A 24,314-nucleotide genomic window follows, 5' to 3' on the forward strand; every position below is an offset into this window, starting at 1 on the left:
GAACTCATTTGGTCTAATTGATGTTACAGGTCATTTACAAGGTAATTCTCCTTTGTTACAGCCCCTGAAAGAATGGAATATCAATGATGTTACTGACTGGATGGCCGCGGTGAACATCTACCGTTACGCTCAACTCTTCAGGGACCGCAATATAACTGGTGTTATGTTGGAAGATATGGATGAAGACAAGCTAAAAGTAAGCTATTCATTTGTCCCTAACAGTGTTAGGATCGATATGGAAGTTAGACTAGAATTACATTATGCATGGTACCTTCAAGTGGCTTTTCGAAAAATCTACCACTGAAATAAGTGAAAGCACTGCGATATCTATTTAATAAATAGTCCCTAAACAGATAATCTGGGCCACAGCAGGGACTTGTAACTATTTAATCTATACAAAATTATTCCTAGAACTGTATCTACCATTTCATCATTCCCTAGTCACTGTAATCTACCACTTCATCATTCCCTAGTCGCTGTAATCTACCAATTCATCATTCCCTAGTCGCTGTAATCTAACACTTCATAATTCCCTAGTCGCTGTAATCTACCACTTCATCATTCCCTAGTCGCTGTAATCTACCACTTCATCATTCCCTAGTCACTGTAATCTACCACTTCATCATTCCCTAGTCGCTGTAATCTACCACTTCATCATTCCCTAGTCACTATAATCTATCACTTCATCATTCCTAGTCACTATAATCTACCACTTCATCATTCCCTAGTCGCTGTAATCTACCACTTCATCATTCCCTAGTCACTGTAATCTACCACTTCATCATTCCCTAGTCGCTGTAATCTACCACTTCATCATTCCCTAGTCACTGTAATCTACCACTTCATCATTCCCTAGTCGCTGTAATCTACCACTTCATCATTCCTAGTCCCTGTAATCTACCACTTCATCATTCCCTAGTCGCTGTAATCTACCATTTCATCATTTATAGTCGCTGTAATCTACCACTTCATCATTCCCTAGTCGCTGTAATCTACCACTTCATTCCTAGTCGCTGTAATCTACCACTTCATCATTCCCTAGTCACTGTAATCTACCACTTCATCATTCCCTAGTCGCTGTAATCTACCACTTCATCATTCCTAGTCCCTGTAATCTACCACTTCATCATTCCCTAGTCGCTGTAATCTACCATTTCATCATTTATAGTCGCTGTAATCTACCACTTCATCATTCCCTAGTGACTGTAATCTACCACTTCATTCCTAGTCGCTGTAATCTACCACTTCATCATTCCCTAGTCACTGTAATCTACCACTCCATCATTACTAGTCACTGTAATCTACCACTTCATCATTCCCTAGTCACTGTAATCTACCATTTCATAATTCTTAGTTGTTGTAATCTACCACTTCATCATTCTTTAATTAAGTGGCTGTAATCTACCATTTCATCATTCTTTAATTAAGTGCCTGTAATCTACCACTTCATCATTCCCTAGTTACTGTAATCTACCACTCCATCATTACCTGGTCGCTGTAATCTACCATTTCATCATTCCCTAGTCGCTGTAATCTACCATTTCATCATTCTTAGTTGCTGTAATTTACCACTTCATCATTCTTTAATTAAGTGGTTGTTATCTACAATTTCATTATTCTTTAATTAAGTGGCTGTAATTTTCCATTTCATCATTCTTAGTTGCTGTAATCTACCACTTCATCATTCCCTAGTCGCTGTAATCTACCATTTCATCATTCCCTAGTCGCTGTAATCTACCATTTCATCATTCTTAGTTGCTGTAATTTACCACTTCATCTTTCTTTAATTAAGTGGTTGTTATCTACAATTTCATTATTCTTTAATTAAGTGCCTGTAATCTACCACTTCATCATTCTTAGTTGCTGTAATCTACCACTTCATCATTCTTAGTTGCTGTAATCTACCATTTCATCATTCTTTGATTAAGTGGCTGTAATTTTCCATTTCCATCCTTGCCAGGTCTTAGATAGTGTTACAGGTGTATTAAGAACCAGGTGTTGAATCAAAGCCAAACACTCTCTGACAACTCCATAAGGCACAATGAACATATGATGTACCACTAATATTTATATAAAGCAGTGCCTAACAGTATTTTATCAGCAAAAACTAGGTCTTTAGGTCGAGTGGTTGACAGATTTGCTGTCTGTTAATACATCCCATGAGTTTTTTTGTGTGTGTATGGGAAAGGTGTAGAGCGGACAAGTGTGGGTGTTGTAGCATTTTGTGAGTAAACATGTCTGGTGGAGGGTGGACACTTAGTGTCTGTATAGCAGGATATGATGTTTCTACACAGATATAGGTCAGGACAGGAGATTTGTGGTTCTGGCATAATTAGTTTGGCAATATTAGTAGCAGACCAATAGGCTGTTGGTTCTGACCACAATACTGATGTTCTGTTGTAGATATACCAAGTCTGTGGTGCTTGTGGTCTATTATATCAAGCTGGATGACAAGCCAAGAGTTTTCTTTTCATCCAAATTCCTCAAACAAATTTTTAATATGCCATGCATAAATGTTTGGTTAATGAAGTGAATATAAAAAATGAATTTATTTTTGTTTTGCCATGCTGCAATCTGTAGCTTGGCCTATCTGTCAAGCTTTATCCTGGAATGTTATTCCTCCATTTCAACTTCATTTCCACTGACAGCATCAATTCCTTTTCCTTCTCTTTCCTTCTTTTTATCAACATTTATATCCCCCCTCCCAACCACACACTCACACACATGCCTACCTTTCTGGCCTAGATTAAGTTCACTAGAATGAACCTAGTTATCAGTACACTAACATAAATCCTCCTTGGATACTTGGTGTAGGTAACACTCCATCCTAGAGCCTACCACTCCCAGTCTGACTGCTATGGTCTACCCATGGCTGCCAGCTTGACTGGTGTATGGCCAACAGGTGCCATCCAGGGTTTATGTAGTTGTCTACCTGCTTGGAACTTCCCTATATTTGGTTGAAGATTTATATTCCCACTGAACTTTGACTTAATGTACCTATAAGGAAATCAAGTGTTATTTTCCATAAACTTTCACAGTTTCCCAAACTTCTATTCTATTTATATATTATTGAATTCTATTTATATGTTTGTATATATATGTGTTTTCTGTTAACTTTAAAGGAAGATGACCAAATTTTTCTCTAATCAACTGAAAGGAAGATTAGTGAATTTGATTGAATTTAAAGAACAAGTCACGGTTATGATAATTCCACTGAAAATATTGACATTTGCACTGCATCCTTCCATTGTAATGTATAGAGGACACAATATGTGTTATTAGACTACGATACCATTTGATCATGTGACCATTATGTCACTGCTCTCTTCGTGAAGACATTGACTGGGCTATTCATGGGAAAGGGCAAATCTTTTGTGGTTGTCTGTCTCACAGTTGTCAGTGGACTTGATGTAACTGTACTTACTGATAGGTCTGTTTGTAAAGGTTTCTGTATTACCGAGGGTTTTGTTTAAAGGTCTGTTTGTAAAGGTTTCTGTATTACCGAGGGTTTTGTTTAAAGGTCTGTTTGTATAGGTTTCTGTATTACCGAGGGTTTTGTTTAAAGGTCTGTTTGTAAAGGTTTCTGTATTACCGAGGGTTTTGTTTAAAGGTATGTTTGTATAGGTTTCTGTATTACCGAGGGTTTTGTTTAAAGGTCTGTTTGTAAAGGTTTCTGTATTACCGAGGGTTTTGTTTAAAGGTCTGTTTGTAAAGGTTTCTGTATTACCGAGGGTTTTGTTTAAAGGTCTGTTTGTAAAGGTTTCTGTATTACCGAGGGTTTTGTTTAAAGGTCTGTTTGTATAGGTTTCTGTATTACCGTAGGCTTTGTTTAAAGAGGTTTTTACTACATGTACAAAGTTAACTGAATTTGTTTTTAGGACTGGTTATATATATATAATTCTATATTACTAAGAATTTTGTTTAGAAAAGTTTTACTAGAAGTACAAAGAATGAACTTGTTTTTAGGATTGATTATATATATAATTCTATATTACTAAGAATTTTGTTTCTAAAGGTTTTACTAGAAGTACAAAGTTAAATGAACTTGTTTTTAGGATTGGTTATATATATAATTCTGTATTACTGAGAATTTTGTTTCGAAAGGTTTCACTAGAAGTACAAAGATAACTGAACTTGTTAATAAATCCTGCATGCTTTCCACTGAAGAGGAAGACAAACCACCAGCAAGCCAACATCTGTTGCTGGAAATACCCCATTATATAGCCACTGCCAAATCCCATCATGCTGTAAACAGTAATGTTGTGCTGAGTTGACTCAAGCAGTAGTAGGTTTAGACATGCAGGGAGGCATTTAATCCCTATCTCCTCAATCTTTCCGTAATGTCTAGGTAAAAACCATACATTATCGGCCAGAGAGCCAAGCTCCGGTCAAGTTTTCACGAAATGCCAATCATCCAAATAAAAAATGGCTTATCAGCTAAGAATTAGATATTTAATGTTATTGGTAACTGACATAGCTTGCTAGTAATATTGAGTATATGGATTTGTGGGTTGTGAACTGGGCTGTGGATGACCTACTATCCGGTATATGAACTCAGCACAGAACCCAGCACAGGCTTTAAGGCTCAATCTGATCTCTAGATTGAATCGCTAGCATTAATTAAAGCTAGCACTGACAGGTATGGCAGGGATGAGCTAGTGACAGCAGCAAGGAGCAAGGCTTACTGGGCAGCAAAGGGCAAGGCTTACTGGACAGCAAGGAGCAAGGCTTACTGGGCAGCAAGGGGCAAGGCTTACTGGACAGCAAGGGGAAAGGCTTACTGGACAGCAAGGGGCAAGGCTTACTGGACAGTGAAGGACAAGGCTTACTGGACAGTAAAGGGCAAGGCTTACTGGACAGCAAGGAGCAAGGCTTACTGGACAGCAAGGGGAAAGGCTTACTGGACAGTGAAGGACAAGGCTTACTGGACAGTAAAGGACAAGGCTTACTGGACAGCAAGGAGCAAGGCTTACTGGACAGCAAGGGGCAAGGCTTACTGGACAGTAAGGGACAAGGCTTACTGGACAGCAAGGGACAAGGCTTACTGGGCAGCAAGGGGCAAGGCTTACTGGACAGCAAGGGGAAAAGCTTAATGGTCAGCAAGGGGCAAGGCATACTGGGCAGCAAGGGGCAAGGCTTACTGGACAGTAAAGGGCAAGGCATACTGGGCAGCAAGGGGCAAGGCTTACTGGACAGTAAAGGGCAAGGCTTACTAGACAGCAAGGGGCAAGGCTTACTGGACAACAAGGGGCAAGGCTTACTGAAAAGCAAAGGGCAAGGCTTACTGGACAACAAGGGGCAAGGCTTACTGGACAGCAAGGGGCAAGGCTTACTGGACAGCAAGGGGCAAAGCTTACTGGACAGCAAGGGGCAAGGCTTACTGGACAGCAAGGGGCAAGGCTTACTGGACAGCAAGGGGCAAGGCTTACTGGACAACAAGGGGCAAGGCTTACTGGACAGCAAGGGGCAAGGCTTACTGGACAGCAAGGGGCAAGGCTTATTGGACAGTAAAGGGCAAGGCTTACTGGACAGCAAGGAGCAAGGCTTACTGGACAGCAAGGGGAAGGCTTACTGGACAGTAAAGGGCAAGGCTTACTGGACAGCAAGGGGAAAGGTTTACTGGACAGCAAGGGGCAAGGCTTACTGGACAATAAAGGGCAAGGCTTACTGGACAGCAAGGAGCAAGGCTTACTGGACAGCAAGGGGAAAGGCTTACTGGACAGTGAAGGACAAGGCTTACTGGACAGTAAAGGGCAAGGCTTACTGGGCAGCAAGGAGCAAGACTTACTGGACAGTAAAGGGCAAGGCTTACTGGACAGCAAGGGGCAAGGCTTACTGGACAGCAAGGGACAAGGCTTACTGGACAGCAAGGGGCAAGGCTTACTGGACAGCAAGGGACAAGGCTTATTCGGCAGAGTAAGGGACAAGGCTTATTTGGCAGAGTAAGGGACAAGGCTTATTCGGCAGAGTAAGGGACAAGGCTTATTTGGCAGAGCAAGGGACAAGGCTTATTCGGCAGAGTAAGGGACAAGGCTTATTTGGCAGAGTAAGGGACAAGGCTTATTCGGCAGAGTAAGGGACAAGGCTTATTTGGCAGAGTAAGGGACAAGGCTTATTTGGCAGAGTAAGGGACAAGGCTTATTCGGCAGAGTAAGGGACAAGGCTTATTTGGCAGAGTAAGGGACAAGGCTTATTTGGCAGAGTAAGGGACAAGGCTTACTCGGCAGATATCATCATCATCATCTAGAAAGTTTGTCACTGGAAAGTTTTGTCATGTCTTGTTTGATGATGAGGTAGTCATGTTGTGGAGAAGGTTATATAGGTTGGAGTACGGTCAGGCTTAACTAACAGTAGATTTATAATGAGGGGTTGTAATATGGAAGAAAGATGTCTATGCTGCCATTTATATCTACCTGGAGCCTTTAAACCAGCAGCAAATGAGCCATCACATTATACATATTACTCTCACTAGACATCATGGGTCGGTGAACAATCCCACCTCTAATGCACTACTCTAAACACCAGGAAGGACCCAAGTTCCTGGTTAAACCATTTCATTTTCTTTCCCAAATAAAGTAAAATAGAGGGCAATTCACCTTTATTGTTAACTGTTCTGCTCTAAGTATGTTATATGCAATAGTTGATGGTAGTTCCAGGCCTTTAATTTTGTTTGAACTGACCACTCCACATGTACATCTGATTCACCTCTGTACTATACAACCAAAATCTGGGAGATTTGATTGATGGCCGGTAGAATGGGTTAATGTCTCCTCCCAGATCCTGGTTTGTTCCAAACACCTTTAGTAGATGACAGGAATTGGTAGGAAAATCCAGTTTGGTCCTGTACTGAAGTGGTGAGATAATCACACCAGCCAATCGAAAGGTGAAGTGGGTGTATGGATCGGAGTTTAATGACTTGTGAAGTTTGATGAAGAAATAACAAGGTGCACATCAAACACCATTGTTTTAGTGAATGTAGGTCTAACATGTAATAATACCCCGTGTCGGTGTATGATTAATCAATTGGCAAAAAATATCTATTCAAATGTCAGCCAAACTTAATTCATTTGAATGGCGCCTTGGTTCTGCTAATTGTACATTGGGTCAATCTTAAAGGGGAAAAAAACAATAGCCTTGAGCAAGGTTCCAAGTTAAATGACGATTAAACGTCCTTTGTCTTAAGGGAACCACTGAATGATCCTAATCATATATTAACAATGGACACGGGAGTCATCTGGTACAATCTTGTGCTCGGCACACTGGTCCAATTACACTGGTACATTAGCCTGCTCTGGTTGATCTTTAAAGCACCCTGACTATTATTGCTAATATGGGTGTCGACTTCCTTGGCAGGTAAAAATAACGACTTATGCCAGAAATGGCTACAAAGACTGACAAGCGATAAGAACAAGCTCGAAGTACCTATATTATGCTCTTATCTTCCTGATTACGTTTTTGAAGACAATGATATAAGGTTTGGCTCATTGTCTCCTGTTCTGTTTTTAGCCTGTAGATCTGTGTCTGGCATGGCTTTAGCTAACCTCCTGTCATACATGATTACGATATCCGTCTAATCGTAGACAAAGCAACCTGCCGAACATGCTGATTCCTAGTTCTACGTATTGTGGGTATTGTCATATTACTCTTATAGAACATTGAACTTCTGGTTATACTGGCATGAGCCAAAAGAGAACTTCTGGTTAATCCAAAGGAGAACTTCAGGTTATACTGGCATGAGCCAAAGGAGAACTTCAGGTTATACTGGCATGAGCCAAAGGAGAACTTCTGGTTATACTGGCATGAGCCAAAGGAGAACTTCTGGTTATACTGGCATGAGCCAAAGGAGAACATTTGTTATTTTGCTACCATTTCTCCTGCTAAAGGCATTCAAAAGGAATTGACTTTATATCACTAAGGAATTACATTTAGAAACATTATGTGTTTCAGATCAAAGTTTTGAAATAAAAAAAAATGAATACACTATCAATATACATGTGTATCATTTTCAGACCAAATTCTGAAATCATGTCTTTTGACGATTCTGCCGTAGAATGTTATGGTAGCGTAGGTCATTTGTCATGTTTTGTGTTTGTTAAGCCTTGTTAAGCTATACATTTATAGATGGAGTTCAAGTTTATCATATAACCTCCAGCTTTGAATACATTTGAATTTGATAGGCATATACCCTTGGTGTTATGTGCTGTCCCGTGACCTAACTATGAAAAATTGAAGATATTTTAGCCAGATTTGTACACATTTTCATTCTGGATTAATGATACACCATTTAACACTTCCATAAGCCTATAGATCAAGGTCAGGGTTTACCTGTTGTAGTAATTAACTGTCTGTGTGGTTTCATTATTACGGAATCTAGTGTACTAGATGCCCCGCTAACATCAGGTGATTACGTATCAATATGTTATATCAATATGTCTGGTAATCAATCTTCATGGTTTCTAAAACGAAGTTATTAAAAACAAATTGACGTCAAAACAGGAATATGAATGCGGAGATGAGATTTCATAGTTTCTTAGCCGTACCAGTCGGTAATATATACAGCCCGTATCCAACACCTGCCTATACGTCTTGTCGACAACATCAAGTACACTTTCACATCAAACACTAGTTTATAGTGTTGTGTCAGGTACAAGTTTGTGACATTCATATGCTGATATCGGGGTCATTCCTCATATTCTGCCACCGACATATGGACAGATTGCGTCACATCTTACCTCATTTATATTCCCGAGATATATTTCAAACTTTCGCCCCAAGGTACAAATGTATTTCACTAATTCAATGAGTGGAAAACCCAGTGAAGTTTAATCTTTGTAGCCATCCCATCTCTTACTGAAGTTTAATCTTTGTAGCTAAGACATCCCAGAGAAATGTTTTACTGTAAAAAATGAAATGTTTATATTGATTTTGAATCGAAATATTAAACTATTGTTGGAAGTTACCTTGATAATTTAGTAAAGAAACTTAATATTCTACGTACCCTTGTTTTTAGCTCATCTGTCCCGAAAGGCCAAATTAGTGTGCCCGTTATTATGTCATAACTGTTACATAGCACAGGGCGAAGACAGTTCATCGTCAAAATGGCCGCTCCATTTAAAGGATCACACTGTCAGTGATGAATACCTTACTGGTTATTAAATTGAATGAGAGTCTGCATAAGACAAGAAAAAGTGTAAGAAATGTAAATATAGCCATGGTATTTTAGTCTTTATCAGTTGCAAGCGCATATGAAATATATTGTTGTCTGCAAAGCTGTCATATAACAACCGTAAATAGAACAGCAGTCTTTATCAGTGACAAGAGCATTACATGTGCATTTTGATGTTTGCCTGCAAAGCTCTGTCATTCATACTAAATATAAATAGCAGTCATTATCAATGACTTTTGTTTATGCACATGGTTATATTTGCTTCCGAAGTTTTGCCATTCATGACCACTATTAATACCACAGCAAGCCGATTTGATGCTGAACTTTTAATACCTTCTCTGTTAATGTTACAGATAATGTCCATGCTTTGATTGGTTAAACTATGAAAAATATCACTTTTGTAGAATGAATAATTTTCGTTACTTCACTAGTAAATATAGAGAATATACATTATTGTTTATATGTTCCATACTGGAATGATAGGCTTTGCCTAATACTGAATCCATTAGCTTCATTTTACCTAAAAGTTTGTTGAAATTGCATGAAATGGAAGTGATTGTCACTCAAAAACCTGAAAGTATTGCAATTGTTAACTGTCATTTAACTATTTGTTTACAGGAGCTGGGAGTTCAAGATAGCTTTCACAAGAAATCTATCATGGTGGCCATTGATGAACTGTGTGGGACGTGAACCAGAATCTAGCAATGTGAGTTCCTTCCATTGGTATCATTTTTCTCCATTTACTAGTTTCTGATAGTCTCCAAAAAGCCAATTTGTAATCTTGTGTGAACCAAGATGTAGTGTTACTGGGTTGGATTTCAAATAAGATGTTCAATTTATAGAAATTCAAAACTAATTATTTAGATATGATACAAGACAATAAAATAATTAGAGATACAGTGGAAAATACAATAATTCAAACGGGGAGGGTTTGTCTTCCCAGGTCAGTTATTTCTTGGGACTAGATATGATCCAAAAGATCAGAGAGACTTCTCTGTAGAAAGGGTCAGAAATGACGTAGAAAATGGAATTTTCATAAATAAGATAGTTAGATATGGTATATGTATGAAGGAGGGCATTTATTTAAATACATATGGCATATAGGTATTAAAGGAGGACGTTGAGACTGTTTATTTAGATAAATATGGTATATAGGTATTGAATGACGCGTTGAGGTTGTTTATTTGCATAAATATGGTAGATTTTCATATGGGTATTGAAGGAAGGCATTTATTTGGATAAATATGATTCAAAGGTAATAAAGGAGGGTGTTTATTTGAATAAATATTGTAGTCATGCGAAAGGAATTCAGGTTAAAAATTGTTATATTTCGCTCAAATATAATGATACGTTTGGATATCTGTATCCTGTTGGCAAGGTGTGGGGTAGACATATAGCCATAATTATCAAGTAAAGATTGATCTTTACTAAGTCAAAATACAATCAAGGAGGTTTGTATAAAAGTGGAGACAGGTATACATTTGTAAATACAAATCAAACATCCTTTGTATACCCAAATTCAGGTTAAGGGAATTTATATAATGACTTTCCTGATAGCAATCCAAAACTACTGTAACCATTGTACAGACAATCCAGGGGGTGTGTATGGGTGAATTAAAAGTACAAACTTTGTCATTGCATGTACAGCATGAAATTGGACAGTTTAAGATGTGTTTTGTTTGTGAGTGTGACAGTAATGTTCCTGTTATATAAATGACTTTTGACCACCTGTGGGAACGTAGAAAATTGGCATTATGTAATGTTGACATATAATTATCATGCTGTAGTTAACGTAATTAATTCTTTTATATTTATAGGTCCATTAGTATTCTGGTGGAACACATTGCAAATTAGTCCATGTTCTCATCATAATGCAAAATGTTTTCCAGTTCAGTTAATTTCTGTTTTATCATCTTTAAGACGTCACTACCCGATCCTGTACTCAATCTGGTACTCGACATAATTTAGGTCAAACTCATTAACAAAATGTAATCAGATTTGTGGAAAGGTGCTTTGTGAAACTACATTTGTGGTTTAACAATTAGAGACGGTGGTGAATTTACACTTTTGAAGTGGGAGTGTAATTTTCCAGAGTAACATTGGCCACCAGGTAAATGTGTCACAGGCGTGGAGACTTTGAAGTTGTTCAATAAAACACCAGGCCTAATGGGTTTATAGGTGTAAGTTAGTCACCCTGAGTTGGCCTGTGTGGGTTTGTACTACAGGGAGCAGGATGTACTTGCCCCAGATGATCCCTGATAGTGCTGGCTATATGTCTCCAGACAGGCTGGCAGTCCACTAATTTAGTTTTTAAACTAAATATTCCAACAGTCTACAATTCCTTACACCTAGCTCAACCCCTTTCCTTCTTCATGGCATCAAAGGAAATACTCAGAAAAGTAAATTTTAACTTCAGCATGAAGACATATTCTTGTCCTCGCCTGCCATTCCTAAACTGTTAGCTTAGAAAGTCCTGGCCATGCAATTCAACTCAATAAATGTTTGTCTTCTCTTTCTCAAATTACTTTTATGATAATTATGTTAATATCTGTCTACCAGTCGTACAGAGGAGGATATATGATAAAAAGTATTTCTACAATTTATTTGCATTTTTTGAGGACCTATTAAAAAAGAATGTAAAATTTGGCTTGATACCTGACAAAAATACAGGTACAAGTCTCATTGTCTGATGGCATTATACTACAATATATAGGGACTTGATATGTATGAATACATTAAACGCTTTAGGTAACTGACATGCCAAAGATTGATCTTGTTTATTTTCCCCCTTTAATGTATGAATTATGTAAGAAATGTAAAATATAGCAGTGCAATGAAAATATTATATTTTTTTAAGAAACTGTATCTTTAGTGAGTTTCATGAGACACTCCATCCATGTCTTTTGTAAAATTTCAGCAAATTAGCATAAACATTAAATTGATATACCTGTATAAAAACACAAGGCAGGTCTCAATAATAACAACTAACTTACTGCGCAGTAGCATTGTCAACATGTCTTACTAAGCCACATTTTACAATAAATGACATTTTAATACATACAGGTGTCACCAAATTGACTTTGTTAATTTATGTCTGTTCACTTCTGATAAAAACTATTTATGGAAATAATTTTATCTATTATTAATAATCCAGTATCTCCAGATATGTGTCTGAATAAGTCAACAAATATTGAAGATACCACACACAGAATAATACTGAAACGTCAATTTTTTTTTTTTTTTTTTTTTGTTCTTCACATTTTGATATCACATGTTTTAACTCCATTTCTGGCAAAGTGCAAACAAATTGGCATACGTATTTCACAAATATTCTTCAGTTCTTAAATTCTTTCTTTCTTAAATGTTGCCTTTGAGCAGTGATACAAATTTACAAGTGGAAATAACTGAAATGTTTAAGAATTCCATATATGTATATAACAATCTGTCTCCGGCAGAACCAAGATAGTGTATTGATACATAATTTGATAGTTCCTAAATTTAGGAGCATATTATTAGTGGTGACGTTTTCATCATATTTTGAATGTTGAATAGAAGTTTATTTAAAATGACATTATCGTGTTAAATGACCTGTTACAGTCTAGCCAGGCAAATGATAGGCTGATGTGCATTCTACCTGTGTTACCTGCACACATATGCGCAGTTTTCTCACAGGTGTATAATTTACCTGGTTTAGTGGCATACATCACTGCGTGACATCTGGTATCCCATCACTAATGAGTGACCGACTTTTTTTTGTATAAGGTGACAATAATTTCATCACAATTTTGTCTTTACTGTACTATCTAGTTTACTTTACTAACTATAAAAGTTTTCTTTATAATTTGATGGATTAATAAAACAAACATTAAAAGAGCAAGACAGTTTAGAAGTTTCTAGAGGTTTGGGTGGAGTAAAGAGGATGTGTGTGGCAATATTGTAGTGTAGTGTATAGATATTGTGTATAGGGATGTGTGTATAGATATTGTGTATAGGGCTGTGTGTATAGATATTGTGTGTAGGGCTGTGTGTATAGATATTGTGTATAGGGCTGTGTGTATAGATATTGTGTGTAGGGCTGTGTGTATAGATATTGTGTATAGGGCTGTGTGTATAGATATTGTGTATAGGGCTGTGTGTATAGATATTGTGTGTAGGGCTGTGTGTATAGATATTGTGTGTAGGGCTGTGTGTATAGATATTGTGTGTAGGGCTGTGTGTATAGATATTGTGTGTAGGGCTGTGTGTATAGATATTGTGTGTAGGGCTGTGTGTATAGATATTGTGTGTAGGGCTGTGTGTATAGATATTGTGTATAGGGCTGTGTGTATAGATATTGTGTGTAGGGCTGTGTGTATAGATATTGTGTATAGGGCTGTGTATATAGATAGAGGTTTTGAGTATATAGAAGTACAGGCTGTGGAGTATATAGAGGTTTTGAGTATTTAGAGATACAGGCTGTGGAGTATCTAGATCTTCGAGGTTTTGAGTATATAGAGGTACACGCTGTGGAGTATATAGAGGTTTTGAGTATATCGAGGTACAAGCTGTGGAGTATATAGAGGTTTTGAGTATATCAAGGTTTTGAGTATCAAGGTTTTGAGTATATAGAGGTTTTGAGTATATAGAGGTTCAGGCTGTGGAGTATATAGAGGTTATGAGTACAGAGGTTTTGAGTATATAGAGGTACAGGCTGTGGAGTATATAGAGGTTTTGAGTATATAGAGGTTCAGGCTGTGGAGTATATAGAGGTTTTGAGTATATCGAGGTTTTGAGTATATAGAGGTTCAGGCTGTGGAGTATATAGAGGTTTTGAGTATATAGAGGTTCAGGCTGTGGAGTATATAGAGGTTTTGAGTACAGAGGTTTTGAGTATATAGAGGTACAGGCTGTGGAGTATATAGAGGTTTTGAGTATATAGAGATACAGGCTGTGGAGTATATAGATCTTCAAGGTTTTGAGTATATAGAGGTTCAGGCTGTGGAGTATATAGAGGTGTAGACTGTGGAGTATATAGAGGTTTTGAGTATATTGAGGTACACGCTGTGGAGTATATAGAGGTTTTATATAGAGGTACACGCTGTGGAGTATATAGAGGTTTTGAATATATAGAGGTACACGCTGTGGAATATATAGAGGTGTATAGTATATAGAGGTTTTGGCTGTGGAGTATATAGAGGTTTTGAGTATATAGAGGTTTTGAGTACAGAGGTTTTGAGTATATAGAGGTTCAGGCTGTGGAGTATATAGAGGTTTTGAGTATATAGCGGTATTTGCTGTGTAGTACAGAGGTTTTGAGAATCATACCGGTGTTATCCCTGCCAGTGAGTATAGTGGGTGCCTTGCCTAGGCTGTCAGAGTTATATAGAGTATTCCTTGGCTGATAATGATCCGGCTTTTGGGCCCCTGCCAAGTCTGTTATGTTGGAAAGTAGGCTAAGCTTTGGTTGGCTGCCTGCCTGCCTGGCTGGCTGGTTGGACTGACACACTTGCTCACAGAGGCAGAACCAAGCTGACAGCTAGCATACCTACCTGGCCCTGTGTGTATGGCTCTATCAGTTGTAAAGCCACAGAGCTTGTAGGCCCTCACTCTTTCTCTACCCACACAGCTGTACACATGGTCTGGCGATATGGCCACAGTGTAACATGCTATAACATCTTGGGATCTACTTAAATCATTTTCACTGTGGATTGTTATTCTGTGAACAGTTCTGGATTTTATTTTGTTCTAATAGGAGTTTATTACATACTGTGTGAGGATATTTTTAACATGGTATACAGGATGGATTAATAACACCGGATTTTTCCACTGACCTACATTTGGTGTGTTAAGATTTTTTGACTTGTGGAGGACTGGCAGTAGTAGAGCACTACCTGTGTATATTTATGGGGAGTCTCTGAAAATGTACGAATTTCCTTCACAATGCCCCTGTTCATCAAATGAATTTACTCAACTGTGTGATTTCTATCCCCAGGGACCTGTCTATCCCTCTGACCCCATGGAAGGTAGGTTTTAACATTTTTCTTCATATAACTTAAATTATAAGCCTTGATTTTAACAATTTTAGGTGAATATTTTTTTTTATTTTCATGTCTGTTAAGAAAAACTACACTAATTTCTGTAAGTTTTCATTTAAAAAATTTTGAATGGAAGGATAAGAAATTTCATTATGTATAAAAGACAGTGATAATTTTACATTATATATTTTTGTTTCCATATAAGTATCATATAGCTACTACAAGTATATGAAAGCTGGAATCAATGAATGGATGCTATGATTCTAGTTTTGATTTGATGATTATTTTTTTTTATGTGAAAGATATCTCCGCCACAGAAAATGTAAATTGAATTTGTTAATTTCTTTGTTTAGCCGCAAGCTGTGGAGCTTCTTCAGAACATCGCTTTGCAGAATATAGCTTCTCATCAATGCAAAGATGTCATCTTTGCGACAAGTTTCTCTATGGACTTGTGCGCCAGGGACTTCAATGTCGGGGTAAGTATGATTATTACAGATTTCTTGTTAGAAACTTTTTAACTTTGTGTCTTGACATTTCTTCATTTGAAAAGTGATCTAAAACTTATGAAAAAAAATAATAAAGTTGATTGTGTTTTGACACAACTGTGTTTTCCACAAGCAACAAAAAAAATCTTGTAAGTTAATGTCGGCAGAATGTATTTAAAGAATCTTTTGTTAAAGAAATGATGAGGTTTTTTTTCTATATTACATTGAGGTAAAAAAAAACTGCTTTAGAAATTTATGTTCTTATTTTGATATTGAGTTCCTTTTATTCACAGAATGTGGTATGTGCTCTCACCGCTACTGCTCCGCATCAAGAACGTCAGAATGCAATGTACCAAAGATAGACCGCTTGAGAAGACCCAGTTTCACACAAAGTAAGCTTTCTTATCCGGTCTCACTGGCTGTAACAGTCGACACTATGGGCTAAGGGCAGACAACTCTGTTAGGAATTGTAGTATTAGTCATGCATTGAATAGCCGACTTATCAGAAACTAGGTCAGTCAGAAATCTTTAAATCGTGTTGAGCTCTGTTGATGTGTTATCCATTGCAAATCACATATGGCCTAGGAAATAGCACAGAGATTGTACAGAAAATGTTATTTTACAGGCCAGATCATAGGAATTTCTTTTTTTTTCTTTTTTTTTCGCAAATTTTTATTTTTGAACTTAAACAAAATAACACTTAATAATGCTACAATGAGATTGAAATGGTGGGATTTTTGATATCAGATTTCATATAAGTCTATCCTAGTTTGATATGTATTAAATTAGAAAACAAAAAGTTCATATTCCTGTTTATAATATAATCACCAATAATTTTCATAGTTACAATTGTATGTAAACTGATAAAGTTAAGCTTGTTATATTTCTGGAATAAAGCTCATTAACCTTAATACCTTTGAGGGAGAAAAAAAAAGAAGATTAAATATGTAATTTAGTTATTCATGATACTTCCTGACAAATGACGACCAATATATTCCCCATCTTTGTTCCAGATTCATCATTTGGGGCAGAATTAGGAGAGGAAGTTAGTAAGTGCCAGTTAGAGGCGCCCTGGATCATTGTCAAGTGTACGGAGGTGATTGAGAAGTGGTGTGTGGACCACAGTAAGTGTACAAACGGGCCACTGATTTAACTAGTGTTCTATTAATAGTTAATATCATTTTAATGGTTTGTGTCCTTATCCTGTTCTGAAAAAAAAAAAAAATGGAAAAAAGATTTTTGTGTTATGTATGCTTTTAAATGCCCTTTCTCCTGCTTTACTACCTTACCATGTATGCACTTTGTTAAAAACCTGTATTTTTTAAAACTCTGTCTAGCTGTCAGTCTTTACATTCGATTTACATCCTGTTTCAGAATCTGAAGCACTAAGTGTTTATAGAATTTTTGCTAAGACTGAGGAAATCAACGAAATCAAGGCTGAACTAAACCTAGGTAAGTTGCCTGGTAGTACTTGGCACTGTTAAATGTTAACAGAGAGATCAGTTTGTGTGAGCTAATATAGGTGTATGACTGATATATAATTCTAGTCATAATAACCATATAGGAATTTTATAGAAGGTTAATTCAATAGTGCTCTGCACATCAGTTTACAAATTTTCTGAAATTTATTGACAGTATTCTGACAGATCTTGACTTGAATCAATATTTGTGTCTCAATAATTTCTGTGAGGATAAAAACTACCATGTACACTGTATTATATTTGGATATGCATGAAGAATAAGAAATAAAAATTGAAGTAGTTCCAGTGTTTTTGATATGTGATTTTTATCTTTTCACAGTAAATGATCCTACACAGGTGAATCTGGCTCCGTTTAATGTGCACTGTGTTGCTGGGGCCTTAAAAAAGTACCTCCGCGAGCTTCCCAACCCAGTCATCCCTGTCGACATGTACGACGCTTTCATGGCTGTTGCACAGCAACGTGAACACGGATCATCAGATATCACAAAAACTTTAATGGAGTTGATCACAGCTTTGCCAGGTCCTCATCAGTCAACGCTGCGCTTCCTGATGGCGCACTTTATCAGGTTATGGAAGATACAGCACGAGTCTGAGGTCGACGACGGTCTGGACAAACTGTCCCACGTGTTCTGTCACATACTGCTGCGGCCGCCCTGGGAAAAAATCATGTAAGTGTGGATTTAAAATGAGAACAGAATGGTGATGTTGTGATCTCATAGAAACTATATCAATATTGCTTCAACGTCATATCAACGTTCAAAAAATCAGTCAAGGCAAAATGGCTGTAAGATAAAAAGAGAATTGAAAACATGATGGTGCAAAAGCATTGAAATAAAACGGATCAATGTTGTTATGTACCCGAGATCGGGGAAGGTGGATGGAGGGCATACATCTGACTTCAAAATACTTCTTAAAAGGCTTTTGTCTAAATGACTTGTCTTCTTTAATTTAACATTAAAATCATAGGTAATAGAACTAATTTGAGCTTGCCCCTCATTTCACAGATACTGTTAATCATATGACCCACTAACATTAATATTTATCTGTCCTGATTGGCTGTCTTTACATATACCACAACATGGACTCTGGTCCTATTATCTTAAGATTAGAATTCTGTAATCAATACTTGTTGTGTCGGGTCAGTGGATGATTTGTGATCTGCATGCAGAAAATAATACCATGTGAACTAGGAAGCAGGATGTTTTCATTATTTATAAATGAGTGACACAAAGAAATGAGCCCTGAAGGAAACTTCAGACTCGGTGGTGAACATGCCTTGATTTATAACTTGTGTTCCAGCTTAAGAGAATTCTGTCCTGCCTGTCGATGAGGAGGTTTTTGTCTGTTATCTTGTATATACTTACATTATATAGGGCAATAGACATTCAGAAGTCTATATGTGTTAGGTGAGGTTAGATGTGGAGTCTAGAAGGGATTGGGGATGCCTATCATTGTTAAGCGATTTTCTCAGCATCTCCATGGTGATGGAAACAGGAATTGGATATTGATTTAAGAATGTAAAAACCCACAGCCAGTCTATAACTCGGAGGCTTATAATGTCTTACATGCAAGTACATTGATCAAGTATAGTCAGTGATGGAGCTTAACTTTGATGTCATATATTTCAAAAGTTTGGCCGAAAGTACTGATTCGAAAGTAGTTAGGTATGGTATCAGTAATGTATATTTAAAATGTTTAATTTGAAAGTAAAATGTTGATTTATATTGTTTCAGTGAGATTGTTGACAACACCAAGTACCACATAGACATCTTCGAGGAGCTTTTGAAGAACGGAAGTTGGGGAGAAGCACCTCCCCCATCACCGCCCACCCGGCCACCCCGCCCACAGTCCCCGATCATATCCTCAGAACATCTATCCGTCATGTCTGCCGAGGAGCGACTAAAGGAAGCAGAATGGTACTGGGGGAATCTGTCCCGTGAGGAAGTTAATGAACTGTTAAGAGACAAACCTGATGGAACGTTTCTGGTGCGCGATTCAGCTACACAAGGAGATTATACATTAACAATACGGAAAGGCGGAACTAACAAACTCATCAAAATTTACCACAGTTCCGACGGCAAGTTCGGCTTCGTGGAACCGTTAACTTTTAATTCTGTTGTGGAGCTTATACAGCACTACAGTAATATTTCACTGTCTATCTACAACCGAACACTCGATACCAAGCTTCTTTACCCTGTGTCCAAAAACAAGGCAGCGGTAAGTCATCTTCCCACCATAAATATTTTAACTATTCTAAATGGCAGATTGGATCATGTTCAGCCTTCACCAAACAATATATATGATATCCTTGGTGATAATTTACCTTTAATTCTTAATTTCAAGTAAGGGGTGATTATATAGATCTTTGTTGTTAAATATGGATTTCATTCTGTAGAATTATGGAATATATGCAGTTACCTAGGACATTTTAAACTATATATTTAGTCGAAATTAATTGCATTAAATTTTTGTTCTGTAGGAGTTAGATACAGACAGTCTCAAGGAAGAATGCAAGAAACTCCAAAGAATCAATGCAGAGTACCTTACGAAGATGCACGAATACGATACACACTACGAGGAACACTCCAAACTCTCTCAGGAACTCCAGCTCAAACACCAGGCATTGGACGCCTTCAAGGAAACCGTCGCCGTGTTCGAGGAACAGATGGAACTCCACAGAAAACATCAGCGAGATGTATCACTCCACGATATTCAAAAGTAAATATAATTTTCCCACTTCAAATTTCATAGAAAGTCTATAGAAATTGGTGGATCATTCAGTCAGATTTATAAAGATCAGCATTTGAACTTTTTGATGATTTTGAATCTACTCTTTCTGCAATATGTATTGGTCAAAAGACAACATTCTGTCAAGTTGGATTTTGTTAATGAGAATACTTTGGTGTGGGGATCTAAAATGTCATCCAAACTGATCACAACATTGTGGGATCCCATTGAACCTGTTTATTATATTATTTTGAATAAACTTCCTTCTTCTCCCTGTAATCATTAGCTACTGCGAGAGGCTAAATTTTCATTACACAATTGATATTTTAATTAAAGGTTATTTGCTAATTATTGTTTTATTTTCATTGCAGATTACATGAAAATTATGAGCTGTTAAAAAGTAGATGTCAAAGTATTTATGAAAGTAAAGAAAAATTGGAAATGGAAATTAACAGAAAAACTACTCTAAATAGAACACTAATAAGTGATATGAACAGTTTAAGACCAGAAATCAAGAGACTTCATAAACAGCGAGAGCAGGTGAAGAAGTTTCTTCTGGACCAAGGAGAACAGCCCGATTCTATTGACGCCATTCTCCTGGAAAACGACAGGTAAATATGTCTGAATGTTAGGTATAAAGAAATGATGGGAAGTAATGTTATAATTGTATGTACAGGTAAACAGTGGTGATTTGTATGGTGATAAAGGCTGGTACATTTATTGTTCAGTTTAGAGTTTCACTGGCTCTAAATAGTGAAACATGATCACAGGAAGTTGTGCAATGAAAGGCCTCTTACCTGTTCCCATATGTTTATGTTACCATTAAGGGCGAGTGATTTTAAAATATTCATCGTTTAACAAATGGGATATGTATTCGGGGATCCTCTATCAAATAAGAACCTAATTAGGCTACTTCTATGTGGAGATTTTCTCACTCGATATGTAATACAGTTTACATTATCATCCTAATCAGCCATCTTTCACTGGATATGCAATACGCCAAAAACAAAAAAATAGGATATAGGTGAAATTTATACAGGTAAACTCTATTTTTATTCCAAATTGATTTGCATATATGTAAAGTAGTGAACATCAGTGAAGAAATGATGTCTGAAAAGATTACTTAGCAACAGAAATCACTGTATCTTAGCAACAGAAATCACTGTATCTTAGCAACAGAAATCACTGTATCTTAGAAACAGTAAAGGCTGAGAATCTGTTTAAATATTCAAAGTTTGACAAGGAGAATTTGATTTTACAGGGACCCTCTATTAAATGAGAAGAACTGGTTTGTGAACTGTGTTCGGGAACAAGCAGAGCGTCTTCTCGCTGGAACAAAAGATGGAACATTCCTGGTTCGACCAAAGGATCGTGTCCATGTGTTGTCAATCATGTAAGTTTTCCAGGGATAGTCATTCAAATTTTATATTTATTTTCACAATTTTAGTGGCAGAATATCAAGTTAATTGTGAAAACAAAATTGTGAATTAAATGTTAAATGTTTTTCTAGCATTTTCTTGAGATAAATATCAAATTGGATTGTCACAAGTTTGAATAAAAAAATCATCAAGAGAGAGAGCATTATTTCAGATTGCAATTGTCCAAATTGAAATTGTCCATATTGAAAAAAAGCATTTCTTTAAGAAGTGATTATATAGTGTATAAATCCTTAAAACAACATGTCAAATATCAAGCTGGATTTGAATTATGATTTATAGATGTATTATATTGAATGTCCATTTCTTTTGCAGGTGCAATGGGAAAGTAGGTCACTGCATCATCGGTAACAATGAAGGACGCTTCGGGTTCTCTGAAGGTTTTTACAAGTTTGACGATGTGAAAGATCTTGTATTGCACTACCACAGAGAATCTCTGAAGGAACACAATGGAGAGTTGGACACAAAACTAATTTATCCTGTACACTGCCAGACAACAAGTGCTCAGGGCCAAGGTCCGGACATATACCTCAAAATGCGACCAACGACATCTTAGTGCATATACATATACAAATTATTGACAGTATTCAAGGCAACTGTGATTCCTCTCGTCAGTAGTGTTACAATGCGAGTTCATAGCATAATCTTAAGTTTGTGGAAGCTATATATCGAGCAAGGAAACTGTGGTGGTGATAGCCACCGTAAATATGTGCTGTGTCTCTAATCAAAGAGATCTGCTGAGATAAACTCTTCGTCGTAAAATATAAGTACTAGTTTTAATGTGCTACCCACTAGAAAACGTCTTTCAATTCTGGTGCACAAATGGTCATGTGACCATGGACGCTTTGTTTCATTGGATCAAGTCTACAAGACTGCTGAATAACAGAGTCAAACTGTTTTTTCATTGGTCAAATAATTATATATTTAGTTGTTTTTTTTCTTGGATGAATGAACAAAATGTGACGTTTGTGACATTAGGTGAATGATTCACCAAATGGTATGAGAACAGCAGAAAAATGAAGTGAAAGGATACATCTGTGATTGGTACGCCCCAAGTGCTACATAAAGAAACTTAATTGCATGTTATAGATTTCAAAGTAATTTTCTTACTGATATTTTTTGCAGAAGAAAAAGATATGTGGGGAAATTTATCATGATGATTGTGATTTGCATGAGAAGAATAGTTGAATTTGTTTTGTGAAAGTTTGTTGTCTTTTGAAGATTATGTTTGTGAGAACGAATGGTGATAGCTAGAATATCTAGAGTCATCAGTGATGCATTGTTGTTTGTTTTTTTGTTGCTGATGTACATTGTACTGCAATCAAATTGTTACTCTTGAGCATGGAAATGATTTAAATGGCATTTGTGTGTCTGTTAAACCACAGGACCTGCAAAAAATATGTTGTTCTATTACGACTTGTGTTCAGTTAGCAAAACTGTAAATATTGTGCTCTAGCTCATTCAGGAAAAAGCTCTGATTGGTCGCTGATGTGCATGTTATTAATATAAAATGAGTGAGAGTGGGTGAGTGTGGGTCATAGATTAAGATCATCTCCCATTTCTCATCATACCTGACTATCTTAAGGTAACGGAATCAGACTGGTGCTATACATGGTTCTTTGTGTCCTTTTGATAAGCACCATGTGTGTTTGCTGAAAATATCTTTCTGTGTTGGTAATACATAAATAAACCTGTGCTCTTCCAGAAATATTTTCCATAGATAATCCAATTCTAGTGATACGATTGGCGAGGAGGATAGAGATATGGTACAAGGTACGACAACCTCCAGGCAGAATACTCACTCGACCATGTAGAGAGTGATGGAGCGTGTCTCTAACTTTTCTGTATAATTTATTACTGTCTCTTAATTTTGTACCATGCTAAGCATTTTTAGAAGTATGCTTAGCCACAAATTTTAAATGCATTAATATATTCATCATTAAAACTATACTGCTTGTTCCTTCAGCATTAACTTATTTTAAATTTTCATAACTATATCTGCTTAATATACGAGACAAGCTTGACCTTTCAAAAGTTCAAATAGTGCCCCCTGGCCTTAAAGCTTTCACAGGTTCAAATTTTAGAAGATAATTTTCACATATGTTTATGAAACGTTGACTTATTCAAATATTATAACTTCGTCTTCCTAGTATTTTATATATGAATAATTAAAAGCATGTTTATGACATTTACAGGGCAAACTATTTATGTGTATCAGTTGACAAGATTGTATCACAAAGACAATATGAAAACCGTCAAAGTTTTCATTGTAATAATATTTTTTGACAAAAGTTATTCTATATTTTGTGAATCTCTCAATCTATCAAAACAAACTTGCTTTATATTGTAACAATTTGTAAGAGTTTCATAGTTAAATAAGAACACAATACATTCCAAATGAAATGTATAACAAGTAAGGACTGAATCCGGCAAATAAACTTACAAGTGGTTTTTTTTTTTTTTTTGCAGAAATCTTTGCTATATTTTACAGAGAAAGGAGGGCTATATAAATTGTTATGTATGAGGATTAAGCTTCTGTATACCAGTTAGATTATGACTTTTGTTATGAAATCTTGTGTACAAGTTTCTCACTACTACCAGGTGTGATGGAAAAGTCATATACATGCCTGATTGTTATGACAGAAATGTTGTGTAATTTGTTTCCATAACTTACATCTTCATCATTGACTTCATTGTCTGTGTGGTTCTGTGTGTAGTGCCAAGCAGACAAGTATCGATCAGTTCATATCTTACACAAATCCTACAAATAAAAGCATCAATTTTATCTCGGGCATTCTATTATATTTTCTGTTTCTTTAATGTTTACACATGTTACAGAGGAATCTGTGCTTTTTCTGATGTTAAATGAAAAGTATGTGTTCCAATGTGATAGTCGTTTGCTTTATGAGTTTTCATTAACTTGTTTAAGAAGTTAATAAAACGTATGATTCATTTTGATCCATGAATCGGGAAATTTTCCACACCTATTGGCTTATTACCAACAA

At 36.7% G+C, this 24,314-nt stretch overlaps 1 protein-coding gene across 2 annotated transcripts; it reads left to right on the forward strand.

The window, feature by feature from the left end:
• Positions 1-82: 82 nt before the first annotated feature.
• Positions 83-24,094, forward strand: LOC117325408 (phosphatidylinositol 3-kinase regulatory subunit gamma-like). 2 transcript variants are annotated; one of them, XM_033881587.1, is made up of 13 exons: positions 83-196; positions 9,785-9,872; positions 15,138-15,168; positions 15,534-15,656; positions 15,959-16,057; positions 16,679-16,789; positions 17,040-17,117; positions 17,466-17,814; positions 18,880-19,363; positions 19,626-19,864; positions 20,245-20,484; positions 21,135-21,266; positions 21,625-24,094. In XM_033881587.1, the coding sequence occupies exons 2-13, from the start codon at positions 9,837-9,839 to the stop codon at positions 21,863-21,865; spliced, it is 2,163 nt and encodes a 720-aa protein (XP_033737478.1). In that variant the 5' UTR covers positions 83-196; positions 9,785-9,836; the 3' UTR covers positions 21,866-24,094. The 2 variants fall into 2 exon arrangements, with proteins under 2 accessions (XP_033737478.1, XP_033737477.1); XM_033881586.1 differs by lacking the exons at positions 83-196; positions 9,785-9,872 and having other exon boundaries at positions 14,362-15,168.
• Positions 24,095-24,314: the final 220 nt, after the last annotated feature.

This window comes from Pecten maximus, chromosome 4 (assembly GCF_902652985.1).
Source record: "Pecten maximus chromosome 4, xPecMax1.1, whole genome shotgun sequence".
In the NCBI taxonomy this organism is placed as follows: domain Eukaryota; kingdom Metazoa; phylum Mollusca; class Bivalvia; order Pectinida; family Pectinidae; genus Pecten; species Pecten maximus.